We start from the raw sequence: 19,007 nt of genomic DNA on the forward strand, positions 1-19,007 counted from the left end.
GGCCAGGCCCACAGCGGGGCTGCCGGGTGGTGAGGGACGGGGCCCGACATATCCGAACGGATCAACCCCGAAATATTCCTGGGGATTTTTCGACCCGTTCGGATTCGACCCGCGTCCCCCAGAGCGGTAAGCTGCCACCTCGACAGCTCGGCCATCTGGCCGCTGTTCCCCGAACACTGGCAGCCGATTGCGGAGACAACGTTTAGAGACCGACGGCGGTTTACAGATCGGGTAGACCGCTTTTAAGAAAAAGTTCATTGCAGAGACGGCGTTTCTCGCCCGCCACAACGTACACAGCGATTAGAAACAAGTTACTCGACCTATTTTCTAGACTCACTCGAGAGAGGGTTTAGAGGGCTTTTTGATTCGAGTGGTAGCTTTGTTCGTGGAAATGTTTAGATAAAAACGGATATCGTTCCTTCGATAAATGATTGTACCTATTGCAACAAAAAACTAAGTGAAGTGGTGTTTGGTCCTCCCGAATACCGCATTCGCATTGCGGATTGTCCCCGAGGTTAAGCGCGTAAGGGTTAGAGTTGCCGCGGCCGGTAATCGAACGAAGGTATAATTGCGGTAAAGATGGCGAAGAATCGCGATTGTCTCAACCTTGGGACGAAGGTGTGGGCGAGCCTACTCGTAGTGTCGTGGTCCCAGCTGTTTTGCCAGAGAATGAAAATTTACTTCTTGACACGATTGTTAATGTAAGAGGTAGGAATGTAGCCAAAAGTACTAGTGACTGAAGGCTTTGCGGCTCGTTTGGCAAGACGGTCGGCGGTCTGGTTGCCGACAACTCCCGCGTAACCCGGGACCCATTGGAAGTCTACTCTATGTTACTAAAATACGCTTCTTGTCTAGCTCGGAATATACTTTTGAGTACTACGTCGGCCTCTTTATTCCTAGACACAAGATGAGCTTTAAAACATCAATTTATTTTCCAAAAAGATACGCATTTCGGACCTATAGTCCCTGGTCATCTTCTTTACAACTGTTTTAGCAATAAGACACGTATGTTAAATTGTATTTGCATTATAAATTTAGGTCAAACGTAATTTGTATTTCCACGAAATCGACGCTTGTACAGTACAGCTCCGAAATATACAGTACAATGATACCTCGACATTTGGCAAACTATCGATTACAGATGCCGCCATTAGATATTTACTATAATATTAACAAGATATTAACAGTTTGAATATCCAAATAACATAAAGTTGTAAACTTACATTAATTGTATTGTTCTAAACGTCGTATCGGCGCGTTTAAAACAAAGAACACGCAAAGTTACGGGTCGGCCAACCGTTATAACTATTACGAATAAAAGACACCGTTAAAATAATAAAATGATACACCGTACTTTTAGCAACTTATTAATTAATAACGTCTCTACTCACTACAGCCAAATTAGCGCCACCTCCCGTTTTTCTTTTATTTATACACTCCCCTCTCTCGTCAGATACACGTACAACGGTTCGTACAAATTTTGGCCGAATTTTTTATTCATAATTTTTTCTAAACGCTCTTTTATACGAAGCCTATTTGCTTTTTTTAACTGTTTTAACCGCGTCTTTTATTATTTGACAACCTTCTTTGTTACGGCCGAATTAATATTATTATTGTTTATGGCAGATACACGTTCTTCGAAACGAATCCTTTCGAAAATATTCATTTCATATTTAATTGTAAAAAATTTATGCGGCATGGTCTATTGGCGTATATATTTGCTACTTGCTTAGATTCGAGTGTGCGGAAATTGTCACAAGAGCGCAGCGGGTCAACCAGTTGCCGCGCGTTTAATTGTACGGCTAGATATAACAAAGGCTCCGGTATCGCCCGTAAGTCGCTCCGATGCTATATCGTCGGTTGGCCATCAAAATCTCGCAACTCCTTCCGAAGAAACATTAAAGTCGCTTCAGGAAGTCCGTTATTGCCCTAGGTCGATTGTTTTCTTATTTACGTATCGAACTAGGTTGGACTCGGAAGCTACGAGTTTTACGGACGACCGAAAACGTGTTTCGTCATCCACTAATGCCGCGATTCGAATCTGAGCAATTATTGAAGTTACCACGGTCAAACGACGGATGTTTTGTCGACGGCTTTTCCGAAAATGAGCGCTACTTCCACGCCGCGACAAATTCCAACCCAACCGTTTTAATCGTGCAGAATGGATACATCTATTCGCGCGAAACGTGGCTTTGAATTGTTTCGAACAGCTACGGACACAGCCAACAGCGCCGCCGAATCGAACGTCTTTGGCTAACGTACGAGCGAACCGAGTTCCAATGCCCGACCCAAAGCCAACGGACACAAAACTCGTTCATTTTGAAGGCAATAAAGTACGTTTATTCACGGGTTACTGGATTTGCAAAATACTATCGTCGTATGTCATCCAGCGCAGGCGTTCCTCCATTTACCACAAAACTTCGGGAACCAATGGCGCTGGTAAGTCGACCAGCGCCCGTACGTATTTATCGCAGTTTGTATTCCTTAATTTACGGGAATAACAATTTACCTATTGTTAATTGAAGACGAGTTTAATATTTTTCAGAGCATCTTGACTATCTGGCCGTCGTTTTAGGCGTAAAGGAAGCTATAACGAAAGGAAACTTCTTCCTTTCAGTATTATTTAGTTGTCCTTTAAAATATCGCCAGGATTTTGCAATAAACTATTAAATCTACTCTAAACGGTTGGCTTAAAATCGTGGCGAAAAAAAATTGTGGAAACGGTGACCAGGGGAATCGACGAATGGTGGCGAATAGTCTATATTAGGAATAAGGGACTAAGTTGGCGGGGATAAATCCCTTAGTAAAAAGTAGGCTTACGAGTGGAGAAAATTTGCCACCGCCGCCACGTAACGATCGTTTTCCGTTCCGCAAACGAAAAAACGGCGAAGGATGCCGAAAGAACCGAAATGTCGTTGACAGACGGGTACGGCACGAAAATCGCGTTAATTAAAGCCTCGAGAACGGGATACAATTTCGGATTATTTTCGTGCGATTTTTCCGTCCGGCAAATTTTTTTCTAAACGCCCGAGTCGTTGGTAGATACTAATTTTACTCGTCTGGTTTTAGTAGACGAAGCGTTTAAAACGGGCGCCTTTGAACTTATATTTCGGGCGCAAACTGGATCGGAGTGGCGGGGAAGAAACAATCCCGAGTTCGGATGGGGTGGAAAGAAGGTAAAAATGGAATTACGTTTCCCGCCGAAAGGAAAGGACGAGAAGCGTGGAAAACGGATAAACGAAAGTTTAATGGACAATGGCAAAAAGCGTACAGAAAACGCGGAGCCGGAGGCGGAAGCTAGGAACCGAGGAAAAGGCGAAAGGGCCTCACAGGCCGTCGGACTGGGCCCGAGACAGGAGGAACTGGCCGACGGCCGGAAGTTCCACCACTCTGGCCACCAGATTCTGCAGTTCGGAGTATTTGTCCAGACATCCGGGTCGACGGTGCTCCAGAGCCGTCAGGGCCAGGGCCGCTCCCAAGTCGCACCAGGTCACCTGTAAAGCCAAAGGACGGGGTGAAAATTCCGCCGGATCGCCCCTTCCGCCGCGGCGCGGTCTTACCTGGTCGGTGACGAAATATCCGGTTCCGCTCTTCTTCAGCAGCGCTTCCAGTCCGTCCAGGTAGGCGGGAGCGTCTTCTTCGATGACGGTCGACAGCTCTGCCAGCTGAAAAGTCACCCGTCTTAAACCCTGGGCCAACCGGCAGCGGCGGCTTCGTCCTCGGACGCTAACGTCTCGACCGCGCGCTTCCGCCAGTTTCCTTTTTTTCCTTCGTCGCGCGGCCCGACGGTTTTTCGGCCGCGGACGAGACGTTAACGGCGGGACACCGAGAAAGAGAGGTGGAAGAAAGAGGAACACTCACGCGTTGTTCTCGGGTCATGCTCTCCACTTCCGGTCTTCTCATGCGAGCGAACATGTCCCACAGAGCGTCCATGACCAGGTCGCACTTGGCCGCGTCCCGGCCGCTCTTCCCGGAAAGACCTGAAAAGAAAAAGAGAAAGGGCGCCGGTCGGTGTCCTCTCCTTCCGCCCTCCTCCGTCGGAGCCGGGAGAGGGCCACTCACCGTGTTCGGCGGCCAGAAAGCGGCAGATGGAGTGATTCTGCGCCACCGCTTCTCCGTCCACCTCCAGAACGGGCAGCGTCCGGAAGGGAGAGGCTGAAAAAGGCCGAAATTAAGCGGGACCCGGGAAAAAGGTCGAAGTCCGCGGCGCGCCCACTCACCCGCCAGGGCCTCTCCGACTCGGGCCCCGTCCAGGCGGACGTCTTCGAATTCGATTCCCTTGTGGGTCAGGATGACTCGGGCCAACTCGGCCGCCGTCGGAAAGGTGTAGTCCACGATCTTGTATCGGGCCATCTGCAAATACAAGCGGCAGCCTGGTACAACGTCGCCGCTTTAATCCCTTCTCCACCCGGCGCTTACCTGCTCCGTCCGCCAAAGGTCCCGGGGAACGAATGCGCGCCGTCGACTAAAAACCCCTCCATATAACCCGCGCCCGCCAATGGCGGCTCCAAACGGTGACGTTTTCCGAAACGCCTCCCGCCCGAAATTTTCTCCGCGTGAGTTTCGGTTCCGCTCCGGCGCCCGCCGCCGCGCGACCCCTCCCGCGTACAGCGGAAATTCTAAAGTTTCGACAGGTGCGGACCACTTCCGGAACTTCTTCTTCCGTTTCTTTCCGGTTTCGGACGACTTTTTACTCCTCGGAAAAAAAAGTGGGAAAGGAGGGAGCGAAAGGGGTCTTTCGTCGTAACGTCGAATATTCGCGTTCTTGGAAAAGGGTCGGCTTCCGGGCGGGCGTCCTTCTCTTTCCGGAAATCGCCGTCTTTACGTTCGGAGAGAAAAAAAGGCCTTCCGACAGAGACGCCGTCGACCGACGTCAGCCTCGACCCGAACGTTTCCGGTCGACCGAGCGGACGGAATGCGGTCGACTCCGACAGAAAAAGATTGTTCGTCGGAGCGAAGCGCGGCGCGTCCGGGAATTTCCCGACGCCGCGCCGAGAGAAAAAGTTTTAAGTTTCGAGGTCGCCCGGCGCTTTCGTTTTCCTCTAATCGGACGGGGGAAAACGTGGCGCGCCTTTACCGCCGCGCCGGAAGAGTCGGGCGGACGACTCGGCCCGAACAGGGAGGGAGGATTCCTCTCACTCGACTCTTTCCCCTTTGGCGGGCGCGACGTTCTCGTTTTAGCAGCGCGACGCGCTCGGCGGCGCGGGATAATCGTCGACGGAGGCCGCGCGAAACGCCACCCGGAAGTCGACGGTCCCGAGGAAGAGGCGCGCCATTCTCACGACGCGTCGGCAGAGGGAAGAAGGGAACGAGCGAGACGAGAGGGGGAAACGTGGGAGATCGAAAAACCCAATTTCCGATCTCGCCGCGCGAAAAGGGGACGCAATTCTCTTCCGACTGGCCCGACGCGCCGGCGGTGACCGGCGGTTTTGGAATCGGGGAGAGCGGGAGGACGGTCGGGGTCGGGTCCGAAGAAACCGGACCGAGAAGGGAGTTTTTCGGGAGAAAGGCTCGACGATTCGCGCAACGAAGCGAGAAAGCGGCGGGAACCGGGCGGAAAGGAACGACGAAAATAAGAAAAGAATTTTCCACGAAATTCGGCAGTTTTTCTCTTCGGGAGTTAACGACCGCGTTAAACTTTGGTAACGACCGATCCGGTTTCGAAACGCTCGAATCGAGGTGCTTCGGCGACGGCGCGCGCACGCGTGGCTTTACGCGTAAATAAGAAGAGGAGGAGAAAAAAGCGCGGACGAACGACTCGTCTTCCGAATTCTTCGCAGCGCGGTAAACCCGACGGAGGGCCGAGTCGTTTATTTCTCGTATCTTCCGGCGTCGAACTTTTACCGAAAAAAAACCGCGGTTTAATTCTTCTTCGGGCGGAGGGGCATTTTCCAGTAAAAGAAAGGGTCCGACTCGGTGGGTCGAGACGATTCTTTTTTTAAATTCCCGGCGCTGTCTTTTCCCACGGTGGTTCGCACCGACGCGCTTTTACGGCGGTTATTGCCGGTCTTATTTATATCTGCCACGTCGGGTAAACCTTTTAATGGCTTTCGTCCCCCGCCGATTAGCCTATTTATTTGACTACGAAACGTAATCGACGCCGGGATGGCTTTCCGTACCAAAGAGCTTAAGGACGCTTCCGGCCGTGTAATGCCGTTTATACTCGGAGTTACGAAATTATTACCGCTAAAACTTGCGCGCGACAATAAAATTACTCTATGTTTAAATGGCGTTTTCCACCGGCCGCGGTGGCGGGTTTAGATCTTTCCTTTTCCGGGCGGAGAACGGCGGTGCCCGCCGCGCCTCGGGTCTCGCTATAGGCGCGTGCCAGGGCCCTTATTCTCGAGTTTTTCCAACGCGTCGAAGGTGTCACGTGGTACCATCTCGCACTCTGACGTAAGATCGGTAGTCTCGAGTTCTATCTCACGCGCTTTCCCATCTCACCACGCGAATCGAGTCGAGCGCGCGAGATCGCTGCACGAAAGTGAAAATGGCTGCCGGATACGCAATTTTTATCGCTATCGAAGAGTTAGAAAGAGCCGAAAGACGTTGTTTGAGAAGGCGACCACGAGTATATGACGTTTCTTTTCGCGTCCAGTCAATACTAATAAAAACATTTTAATTCGTAATTAATAAAATTATACGTAAAATTTTTTCCAAAAATAAAAAGAAGTATCTAATTCATCGAAAAAGAAAATTAAAATGATAGTAAATTATATGTATAAATTATTAAGAGCGTAGACACTATATTAAGATTATTTATTAACCAGAAGGGTTAAGTTCTGATTAATAAGTAATCTTAATAGACAAAACAATTTAAGAAATAGATCGAGAAAGAAACCTATATGAAAAAAGGATTAAATTAAAATACAGTACTTTCTCCATTACACGGCGGACTTTTTAGCTTCGATACACAATTAATTTTTCAAGTAATCCTCTCCACAATCCAATTGTCTTTTTCTTGTAAATTCCTTGTCCAATTTTCCACTATTCGTTTTCTTATTATTTTTTACATATGTTACTAATATTTCCTTTTGTTCTTCGCTTATCTTTTAAAATAAAACATTGCAGGTTTCCATTTTGTTTCTGCGTAGAGGAGAAGGTGGTATTACGGAACCCCATGTTCATTTTAGTGAATTGTAAACACGGTATCATAACTACACCCACATTTTTTTGTGCGAAAAGTACCGGTAACTGTTAAACTAAATGTTCCTAATTGGATTTTTCTCTAGCGTAACTATAAGTATGGTTTTCGAAGGCTTTTTTGTACAAAAAGTCAGAAAGTAGGCTGAGAGAAAACCTGATGGTAATACGGACCTTACCGTATATTTTCAAAAAATGCTTTAATGTAGCCAAAAACAAATAGGAAAGTACAAAGAATGTTAAATACAGTAGAGCATCGATTATCCGACCCCCGATTAACCGACCGTTCTAGTCGGCAAATTCAAATGTCCGCTAGTGATGTGGCGCTACAATATTTGGCTACTTCAATAGTACTTTTACGTGTTTTAGCTGGCAACACTGGCTCGACCATGAAAGGGAGGCCAGTATTTAAACGAGGCTTAATTTTCTAATTTTTAACGATACAATAACGACGATTATTATTTTTTAAAAATTTTTGTTAGGCTTAACATCGATGAAAATTGAACGCGAAGTAGGTTAATAGCGATATACTTATATACTATACTAATAATGTATTTTTTCATATTTTTCGGTTATCCGTTTATTGTTATCCGACCAACCCCAGTCCCCAATCGAGTCGGATAATCGATGCTCTACTGTAATTACAAAATTATTTACTCCGATGCAAAAATGCTTTTATAATAGAAAAATATGACCTCCGTCGATGATATATATTCCAGCAGCTTTTTTTCGATATTCTCAGGAAGAACTGACTTTCTACCTAATGTCTTTTTCACAAATTGCTCCGGACCAATGTCCGCTGGCAAAGAGAGAGTTCGGAGGAGTCGAGTTCCGTATTACCGCAAAAGCACCGACGGGGTCCGTATTTCGCGCATCGCCGTCTCGAATTAACTTACGTCCGTCGAGACCGAAATTTAAAAAACGCCAACATCGCGCGGATGAATACGTACCCCTAAGCCTCTGCCACGGAATACGCGCACCGGCCAACCTACAACCGCGCCATTTATATTTTAAAAATAATTAAATTCGCTTAGCATTCAAAACTTGAGAACTTTGAAAAAAAAAAAAAAAAACAAAGTTGCCGATTAAATACGGACAACCGTTTAACCGAAGCGAAACGGGTTTCTCCCGGCTACGGATGTCTGCCACAGTCCGCTACGGTTCGCCTTTATTATCGTTTCGAAATGAAGTGGTTCCATAATACCCGCAGTGTTCCGTAATACCACCTTTTCCTCTACTATATTGCCATAAGACAACTTTTAACTGTAGCACGTGTAAACTAATTGGCGTTGATTTGTTTACAACTTGTTACAGTTAAGTGGATTGGTCGAATCATTATAGTCGCAAACCCAGATGTATTGTAAATAATTCCATCGCACCCGAGTGAGTATGACGTATTTCCGCTCGCCTTTCGAGTTCGCTAAAAGGGCCGATTGCAGAGACAACGTTTAGAGGCCGACGGCGGTTTACAGATCGGCTAGACCGCTGTTCACAAAAATTTCATTGCAGAGACGGCGTTTCTCGCCCGCCACAATGTAGACAGCGATTAGAAACAAGTTATTTGACCTACTTTCTAGACTCACTCGAGAGCGGGTTTAGAGGGCTTCTCGATTCGAGTGGTAGCTTTGTTCGTGGAAAAGTTTAGATAAAAACGGATATCGTTCCTTTGATAAATGTTGTAAACTGTACGAATCGACAAAATTATTCATTAATTAATTGCTTGGCGCAAAAAGAACAAAATTAAATACAGTCGACCCCCCTATAACGTACGTTCTAATAACGACAATTCCTATAACGTAACGAAAAAATTGTACAAACTCTCGTAAAACATACCTCCCATAACGTCGTTTCGCGACAAGATTGATAGAGTCTGGACCAATAGTGGATGAGCAGCCGAACTACTTTCCTCCGACCCTGCGCCACGCTACGGAGCGGCTAAATTGAGTTTGCTATCGTCTGTTTAGTATTATATATAAATTATATATAAATTAGGTACTGTACATATAATTATATATTAACTTAATTTATTGTANAAATTAAATACTTTAAATTTGTTTTAAATATTCCAATTTCGACATTCAAATGGGTGAAGACTTAAAACTTCAATTAATTTAAATCAGATGCATTTATTTACAATTCGTGTGTCGCGTCGGTTATAAAACGTTAATGCATTTCCGAGTCATTGTACTGTTAAACAAAAGAGACAATTTTAATAATTACAGAAATCTGTTTATAGATATTAAAAAATGTAATATTAATAATAAAATATTTAAAATTATTCATTTCGACAGTAATAAGATGTCGAAATAATTCCTTAAAAATCTATTTCGAATTCGGTATAAATTTTCTAAATATGGATTTGTTGGTATTTTAAATCGTATTGGCGATGAAATTAGATATCGAAATGGAAAAGGATTGTCATTAATTGCCGAACAATGGTTTTGACGGCCTTAAGATTTAATTTCTGGAAGCTTTCGGAATATAGCTGACGACCATTTCTGACGTCACGAAGAAATAACCCGATTGGCCGAACGACTCCGAAAACAGGGGAGTAGTAGCGAAGTACGTAAGAGCCAATGTTTTGCCGAAGTTCGTTTAGAGAACGGTCGGAAATAGACGATCGTTGTCTTTGCAACGCATTTTAAACCGCGGTTCGGCCAGCCAACGTCTATAGGCCGTTCTGTTGATAAACGTCGTTTAACGTAAAGTCTGTCTCTGCAATCGGCTGCCAGTGTTCGGGGGTACGAAGACCGCTCGGCCACCGGTGGGCGCGTCCGGAAACTTACCGAAGAGGACGCCAAAAGGAGGCCACGCGCCTTACGAAATGTTTAAGCATCCGAAGTAGCGGGCTCAAGTGTAGGTCATTTGATATCATCATTTATCACATACTTCCATGACACTCTTGTCTGTCGGCTACAACTGCCAAGAATTAACGCGATTGGCGAAGCGTAGTGACAGCGGGATCCTTGCCATAATGCGGTTTGCGCGCCAATTTTCGTACGTGCGTTAATCGAGCCGAATAGTTTGGCCGAATATTCGGCTATTCGGCCACGCTCCTGGCCGGATATTCGGTATTCGGCCTGAGGCCGAATATACTATTCGTTACAACACTATTATTTACGTCTCCACCCCGGGATAACGTATATTTTCGCCGGCATCCGTAATTCCCAGCCTACTCGACGTCGTTAGCGCCAGACACGGCGCGGTGTGGATATTTCCAAAAGGTGCAAAACGTAACAAATATTCGATTTAAAAAATTAATCCGAAAAATGTTAAACTTTTAAGTCGAAAGTTTTGTCGTTTTAAAAAATTCCCGTAATTCGTCGCGAATCGCCTTCGATTTCTCGCCGCGCGAATAATCGGGCGACGGCGGTAAACGGAGAGCCGGCATTCGACTCTCGGGCCGTCCCGTCGCCCGACACTCCGGAAAATGACCCCGTCTTTAATATTTGGATTTAAATTACCGAGGGGGAAAATCCGGTCCCCGTCGTAAAACGTTTCGCCCGGTCGTTTATCGGCGCGATTTTTCCCGGGCCTTTAATACAAAGGAAAGTACGGAAGACGTTTTAATAAAATGTTTATTGACTTTACAAAAAAGAGATACATTTTAAGTCGGCAAAGTTAATGAACCGAATAGAATTTTTAAAGCCCGTTTAGCCGGAGGGAGGGTTGGCCAATTTTTACACGAAAATACCCGGTAAAGTTTGTTTACCTACCTATTTGTTAATAACTACGTTCGAACCGACTTATAAATAATAAATATTACTGTACTTAATTTACCGATTAATACCATTATTTCCGGCCCGCGTGTTTAAAAGATTTTACTTAATAATTTCCAATCTCCGGAGACGTTTACTTTTCCCTGTCGATACGCGTCGACGGGCGAGATCTTCCCGGACAGCAAATCCTGCAGATCCTCCCGGGACACGGAGACGACCACGTCGCTCCCGACTTCGTCTTCGGCTTCTCTTATTTCCACCGACCCTGCGAGATTTAAAAAGCGCCCGTCAAAACGATCGTCTTTCCCTCTCTTCGTCCGCCTTACCGTTGTCCACCGAACAGTACACCACTTCCTCTTCCACTCGAAACTCCAACGTGGCTTTGACGTTTTTCAACGGTCCCTTTTCCACCGCCTTCTTCGCCGACGCCGCCACCGCCTCCGACAGAGTGTCGCCGTTTCTCCTCGTCAATTTCGCAAGTTCTGAAAAAAGAAATTTCATCCGCCATAAATTCCCCCAACGACGTACGCTGGATTCGACCGCCCGAGCAGAAAAACCCTTTAAATTTGCCTGGAAAAATATGCGGTACGAATTTGGCGTTAGCCTCGATTGTCCCTCGGCATCGGAATTTTGTAGTGAATGGGGCGATACTACGTAACGGTTTTACTGAAGGGGGCGATACTACATCGAAAGGGCGGCGATTCGTCAGAGGTTGAGAAACACTGATCTAGAAAACAGGTCGAGTAACTTGTTTCTAATCGCTGTCTACATTATGGCGGGCGAGAAACGCCGCCTCTGCAATGAACTTTTTCTGAACAGCGGTCTACCCGAAATGTAAACCGCCGTCGGTCTCTGAACGTTGACTTTGCAATCGGCCGATAGAGATTTCCTTGGACGAGAACACGGATCCAAACGGGAATCGAGGTTCAACTCCCGTCACTGGAGAAGTTGTTATTTATTAGGTGTAGGTGTACACCAAATCCCCGGGGTGCCGATACCGGTCAATGTCAAATACCTCTTTCGTCGCATCGCTAGTATACTTCAAAGAACGCGACAGGGTTGTAAATTTTAAACGTTTCTCGCCATAGCTGTAAAAATCTAAATACGTTAAACTTAATAAATGGTCCGTCGTTTGTTTTTAACTAATTCGTTCTAGGACCGGGTGGTGTCCACAAAAATTTCCAAAATTTACTTTTCGGTCACTCTCATTAAACTAAAAAAATTTCTTTCTTTATTACATCTAACATTACCAAGAATTCAGTCCCCACCGTACTCGGCTAGTGATTGGTACGGTTAAGCTTTTGTTTAAATAATCCGGCTCTTTCGGCAGGGTTTTATTTTGTCCCTAATTCCCTAATCTCTTAATTATTTAACTACTTGTTAAGTAGAAATAAGTCGAAACCGGTTACTTCGTACTCGAATATTTGTAGTCTCGAGGTAAAAAGTGGAAAGACAAATTCTTACGACAACGGATACGTAAATCGTAAATGTAAGGAAAATAAATTCTAGAGCTTTTTCCGTACCTGATGCATCTCTCTCGTTCGTTAAATTTAGTCGTAAACGACGCTGTCGAAGTAACGGTTCATTTTTTAACATCGTACAAGAATTGTACACGTTTTTTCTATATCTCCTTAAAGACGGGACGTATGAAATCGTAATATCACCGGTTTAACGTCGAAATCCGCGAGTAATATGAAATCGGAGAGCGGAATAAAATTATCAAATATTTTAATGGATTTTTTTAAACTCCCGTCAACTGTACTGAACTATGGTAAAAACGTACCGGTAAATTCTTATCGGTCGGGTTAAGTTGTAAATCTACTCGCGATTGGCGTAATCGGGCGAGGGCGACCCGGAACCGGTCCCGGATAGAATCGGATGCGGTATACGACGCGTAGCGTCCACCCGAGGGCCTAGGCTTCCGGCGGCTAAACCGGGAGAGGTCGGTGCTCCGTAAAGCGCGTGCGCGAATCTGGCTTTTCGCATGCCGACGATACGGCGCTTCCGTCCGAAAGTAATATTCGAATATACGATAGCCATCTTATCTTTTTTCCACGTGTAGTATAGAAATTTGTAATAAGATACGTAATGCGGTTATAATAAAATATTGCGCCATTATTTTCGTATAATTAAAATTAATATGTATTTATTTCTTAGAAAATACGTGGGAAGCGGCGCATCCATCTCTCCCGACGACGGCACGCCGCTGGTATGTAACAAAAATTCAGATTAATCAAATTAAAAATGGAAAAAACTACTTTAAATAAAAAAGAAACATGGTCTGAAATTGAAAAAAACTACTGAAACGGTTGCAAATAATACAATAAACGTGGATCAACTGTTTGATGAAGTAGTGATTGCAAAAGCTATGAAATCTGGAAAAATACAAGTTGTGAAGAAAAATGGATACAACTTTTCAGTCATTTCAAAGAAAAGAACATTTCATTGGCCAATCTTATTCAAATTATAGAATACATTTTCGGCATGCCAGGCACATCTGCACCAGTCGAAAGAGTATTCTCAATAATGAATATCGTATGGTGTTAAGAAAGAGACAGAATGGCTGAATCAACCGTAAAAGCTTTACTACGCTGCAAAATTAACAGTGAACTAAATTGCAGCAAATTCGATGCCATTAAAAATAACAAGGGAATTTTTAAAGTTCACACTAGTGATAAATATTAATAACTTCTTAATAATAAGGTATGTTCAGTTAAGTTATTAAAAACTGCTTTTAACTCATTGCTGTTTTTTGTTGACAACTTCTTTACTTAGCCTTTTTAATCATAGATACTTACGCTACTAGACTTTATTTTCTGTTGCGAGTATTTTCTCAAAATTGTCTCGGTTTGAGAAAAAAAATTATTATAGCACACCTATTGAAATTACTCTGTGTTCCGCTACAATAAGAAAAGGAAATGTCAATCATCATCGAGTGGTGCCGGTCATATAACAACTACATCTGGTGAAGTTCTAAGTGCTTCAATCACTCCACAATATGTATAAAAAGAAAATCAAAATCAGAATAATATTTTTTTGATAATTTACATCTGATTGAATTTTGGACGCTGTGTAACAATAAAAAAATTCTAATAGAAACTTATAAAACAAATTTTAAAAATGGACAGTTAAGTTATAACAGATGTTATTCTGAATTATTAGCGGCTGGTTTAAACGTCCATACTACAGAAAGTGGATGTCTTATAAGTTAGGATATAATCTTGAAAAATTTGCATATTATTCATTTCAATTTGTCTAATCATCCTACCAACATTGCTAATTTAAGATTAGAATTTAACTGAAGATTAGGATCGAATCCATGGTAAACCATACAGATTTTATTTCATAGTGAATGAAAAATGAAAAGGATTGGTTTTATATGGCTAAAAATGAAAATGAATTTAAAATTTTGAAGACTAGGATTTTCGAGTTAATAAATGAATTGGTATCCTTTTGGTTCTCAGAATGAAAAACTTGGAATTGGATTTAAATTAACTGACAGTGGTAATTATGATATAGAAGAAAAAAAATTTAAAAACAAAGTCCTATAGATAATCGAGATGTAACGACTAAGCAGTATGTTTTAGAAAAATTGCATAAAAATCATCAAATTATTAAACAGTTGATTGAAAGAAACAAATCAGAAATAGATCAGAATTTTATGAAATATGTTCACATAACAAATCAAATAAATGATTTACCCATTAATAAAATCTCAATGAGGTTACCATAGATGTTAAAAAAATATATAAAAGATTTAGCTAATCCTAAAGGGCATAAAAATGCAGTTAATAGAATATATGTTGATAAAAATTTAAAATAAATGCTAAGAAAAAAGATAATATACTACAAAGAGATAATGATGGATTAGATGTTCCTAAGATGAACTTTTTGCAACTATCAAAGATGATTTTAAAAACTAAAACAGGTGATTTTAAAATCCACCTGTTTTACAGTTTTTAAAATCATCTTTGATAGTTGCAAAAAGTTAAAATGTTGAATTTAAAAAATTTTCTAGCCATTTTTTAACTCATGATATGAAAGTAGAATGTAATATGGAAATAAAAAGCATTATGTATTTGAAAATGCAATCTAATGTGTATCCAATTACACATCTGCTTATAAATGGTGATGTTATTTTTTCTGATATTCTCTCTCCCAAGAAAAAAAAAGTGATACAATCATTACAAAAGGTAAAAAGAAGATGAATTAATGTAGATGTTATGCCTAGTGGTGGTGATAATAGCTTGAAACCTTGTCTAGAAATCATAGAAATTAGTTACCTATAAATGGAAGTAAATTGATATGAATTCTCTAAAAATAATATATCTTTTGATGTGATTAAAAGTCTAAACGGACATCCTAATTGGAAATTAATTTGTCAGTATTCAAAACTAACAGAAGATTATCTTGAATGAAATGTATTATCTCAATAAATAACACTTTCAGAAACAGAAAAATATACTAATGAAATAAATTGGGATAAAATATCAAAGATAACAGAAGATTTCATTCTGAAACATGAAACAAAATAAATTGGTATTTAATTTCACAATACAGTGGACCCTTGCTTAACGAGCACCTCTCGTAATGAGCAAAACAAATTGTATAAAAATGGCTCGCTTAACAAGCGACATTTCGCATAATGAGTGACGAGAAGGGAAGTCCTGGATTGTGTGCATGATACGTCAGTCTGTGTTTAGCACTCGTTCCACTACCATCTTAGTGTTGCTTATGATCACACATTTTTCCAAACTTGTATTCAGAAATATTACATACTAGCTGCAAGGACCCGCTTCGCTGGGTTTTTATTTGTTCGTACATTTGTATGTAATATAGTTTTGTTTCTTATATATAAAAGACTGTTTTTCTAAGTCAGTGTATTTCAACCTTCTTGAATACGCAACCCCTTTACAAGTTAAAAAATTCTGGCGACCCCCATGGCCATATTAAAACTATGTCAGTGATTTTTTAAAAACTACGTATTTAATTTTCTTTCTGTTGAGATTTAAATAGCGATAAAAAAAACTAATTGTACTGTAAAATAAACAGGCACAGCCTTCTCACTGAAATTGTAGTTTTTTTATTGTAGTATAGGACCAACAAACACTTGTCTTTTTCTTTTACCCGCGACCCCCGTGTATGGCTTTACGACCCACAGGTTGAAAAACACTGTTCTAACTAATCTAGAATCCAGCTGCAAGGACCTGCTTTGCTGGGTTTTTATTTGTGGGCAAAAAAGTAACGTTAGTGAAGATTAAGATAATTACATTATAACCAATCTTACCCGTTTTCACAGAATGCAAGAATTAGGTCCCCCGTTTCCAGACTAATTAGAGACCTGGTCCCGATTCTATTTCTGAACGTCTCCTGTTCACGTCCAGTCAAACAAACTCTTTTCAACATTTCTGGAACGTTTACAATCGTTCTATAATCGAACCAATATTCGAATTTTATGTACGAATTCAAATTCGAATATTGTTCGAATTAAATTCGAACATAAAATTCGAAATGGAAAACCACTTTCAGCCCCATATCTCCCGCACCCTTATAGCTATCGAGACGCAACCACCATAGTGCACCAATGGAGACTTGGGGCTCAGTGGCGAGCAGTCATTGGAAGCGGTGGATGCGCCACTTCCCTTGTATTTTCTAAAAAATAAATACATATTCATTTTAATTATATGAAAATAATCGCGCAATATTTTATTATAACCACATTATATAGCTTATTACAAATTTCTATACTACACGTGAAAAAAAATAAGATCGCTATTGTATATTCGAATATTAGTGGCGGAGTGGAAGCGCCGTATCGTCGGCATCCAAAAACCCAGATTCGCGCACGCGCTTTACGGAGCACCAACCTCACCTAGTTTAGCCGGTGGAAGCCTACGACCTCGGGTGAGTGCTACACGCATACCGCATCCAATTCTATCCGGGACCGGTTCTGGGCCGTTAGCCCCCCGCCCACTAGATATTTGGCCGCCCACGCCCGATTACGTGAATCGCGAGTAGATTTATAACTTAACCCAACCGATAAGAATTTACTGGTATGTTTTTATGATGATTCTGTATAGTTGACAAAATTTTAAAAAAATCCATTAAAATATTGATATATTTATTTTGCTTTTATTCCGCACTCCGATTTTATATTACTCACAGATTTCAATGTTAAACCAGTGATATTACGATTTCGTATGTCCCATCTATAAGGGGATGTAGAAAAAAACGTGTACAATTCTTGTACAGTGTTAAAAAAATTAACTGTTGCTTTGGTAGCATCGTTTACGACTAAATTTAATGAATGGGAGAGTTGCACCAGGTACAGAAAAAGCTCTAGAACTTATTTTTCTTAAATTTACGATTTATATATCCGTTGTCATAAAAATTTGTCTTTCCACTTTTTTCCCGAGACTACAAATGTTCGAGTACAAAGTAACCGGTTTCTACTTATTTCTATTTAAGAAATAGTTAAATAATTAAGCAATTAAGGACGTAAATAAAACCCTGACGAGAGCCAAAATTTTACTTATACAGAAGCTTAACCGAACCAATAGCCGAGTACAGAGGGGACTGATTTCTTCGCAATATTAGATGTAATAAAGAGAGAAATTTTTCCAGTTCAATGACAGTGACCGAAAAGTTGTAAATTTTGAAAATTTCTGTGGTCCTAAAACGAATTAGTTAGAAAACAAACGACGGACAATCTATTAAATTTAACGTATTTAGATTTTTACAGCTATGGTGAGAAACGTTTAAAATTTATAACAACCCTGTCGCGTCCTTTGAGGTATACTAGTAATGTGGCAAAAGAGGCATTTGACATTGACCGGTATCGGCACCCTAAAGATTTGGCAGCCCGCGTGCATGCACCTACCAGGACCGTCTCTGATTCCATCCATAGGCACTCGTAGGGAGCTATTTGAATAAGTGGATTGTTTTAAGATTTAAAAAGTAAAGAAGATTTTATGTTATTTTTATGTACGTTTCTTTACAAAGCTATATTTAATTATAATTTTCTTTAAACGTATATTGATATAATTGAAGAATATTTTGTACCGGATATGTACTGTACATCTACCACACATTTTATTTCACCGAGTAAGTTTTTATTATTTTATTTTTAATTGCAGCCCTTATATCGTGGCAAGCGATTCAAAATGTAATTATGATATTAAAAATTCATTTAGCGAAGTCTGTGGTTTTTACTGGCTTATCGAACAAACGATACAAATGGACCCTTGACCATTACTGACGCGCAATTAACTGATTGCCCCTGGAATTCGGCTTCTTACAGAAACACAGCTTCCCTACTATCGAATGTCACGGCATGCCACTGTTGGGGCTACTACCACATACAAACACCACTATATACATTATATATATATAATGTTATATATATATAACGGGCTATTGTTGTTGTTGTTATATATATATATATATATATAACAATATGCCAAATTCTTGGGATATGTGAAGTCTATAATTAAATATTAGAAATTACTGTATTTCAATTTGTTTTTGTTTTCTGCAAATCAAGTTTACATTCCAGGTTCATTCATTCCACGCTAGACGAAAAGATGGTGATGATTCATGCTCCTTAAGACAGTATATTCTTTGAAAAATGTAATACATAAAATATTTGCGTATTTTTTCTACATTAAATGCATTATTGTATTTTACATTCATTTATAGGGGAAAAATTGTTTCACTAACGAATGTTTCGCATTAAGAGTAAGATTCCAGAACAAATTATGCTCAAGTGAGGTTCCACTGTATCAGAAACCCAGTAATGAATTCATTATTAAACATTACAAAGAATTAAATACTGTTAGTGTGTCAGCTTTACAGAGGATACAATTAGAATACAAATTATCAGAGGATACAATAAGAAAATTACAGGACTTTAAAAATTGGAGATACATAACTCATTATAGCGAAAATTTCATTGAATTTCAAAATTTGAAAACAAAATAAATTGGTGTTACTTTATAAGACATAAAATATATGCTTTATCTCTTGATTTTTACAAGAAATATTATTAGAAAATAATGTGCATTCTTATAAGTGAAGTATGTAAATACAGGGTTTGATTTCCTTTAGATACCTAATAATAATCAACTTTATTTTATAAATATTTTA

General features: G+C 41.2%; 2 protein-coding genes and 1 long non-coding RNA gene across 3 annotated transcripts; all 3 read right to left on the reverse strand.

Annotated features, from left to right (window-relative positions):
• Window positions 1-958: 958 nt before the first annotated feature.
• LOC111638118 lies at window positions 959-1,571 on the reverse strand. Its single transcript, XR_002758795.1, has 3 exons — window positions 1,392-1,571; window positions 1,224-1,305; window positions 959-1,161 (listed from the first exon to the last, which is right to left on the reverse strand). It is a non-coding gene; the product is annotated as an uncharacterized LOC111638118 (long non-coding RNA).
• A 1,663-nt stretch (window positions 1,572-3,234) lies between these two features.
• On the reverse strand, window positions 3,235-4,538 carry LOC111638117 (glutathione S-transferase 1-like). Its single transcript, XM_023383762.1, has 6 exons — window positions 4,420-4,538; window positions 4,221-4,353; window positions 4,063-4,155; window positions 3,862-3,980; window positions 3,561-3,665; window positions 3,235-3,494 (listed from the first exon to the last, which is right to left on the reverse strand). Exons 2-6 carry the CDS (start codon window positions 4,351-4,353, stop codon window positions 3,327-3,329), a joined length of 618 nt encoding a protein of 205 aa, XP_023239530.1. The 5' UTR covers window positions 4,420-4,538; the 3' UTR covers window positions 3,235-3,326.
• Window positions 4,539-10,704: 6,166 nt separating this feature from the next.
• On the reverse strand, window positions 10,705-12,856 carry LOC111638133. The gene is made up of 2 exons (XM_023383776.1): window positions 11,189-12,856; window positions 10,705-11,127 (listed from the first exon to the last, which is right to left on the reverse strand). The coding sequence occupies exons 1-2, from the start codon at window positions 11,361-11,363 to the stop codon at window positions 10,955-10,957; spliced, it is 348 nt and encodes a 115-aa protein (XP_023239544.1). The 5' UTR covers window positions 11,364-12,856; the 3' UTR covers window positions 10,705-10,954.
• Between the last annotated feature and the right edge of the window lie 6,151 nt (window positions 12,857-19,007).

The sequence above is a fragment of the Centruroides sculpturatus genome, unplaced genomic scaffold, assembly GCF_000671375.1.
Source record: "Centruroides sculpturatus isolate CEXI.00-Female unplaced genomic scaffold, Cexi_2.0 scaffold937, whole genome shotgun sequence".
Lineage (NCBI taxonomy): Eukaryota > Metazoa > Arthropoda > Arachnida > Scorpiones > Buthidae > Centruroides > Centruroides sculpturatus.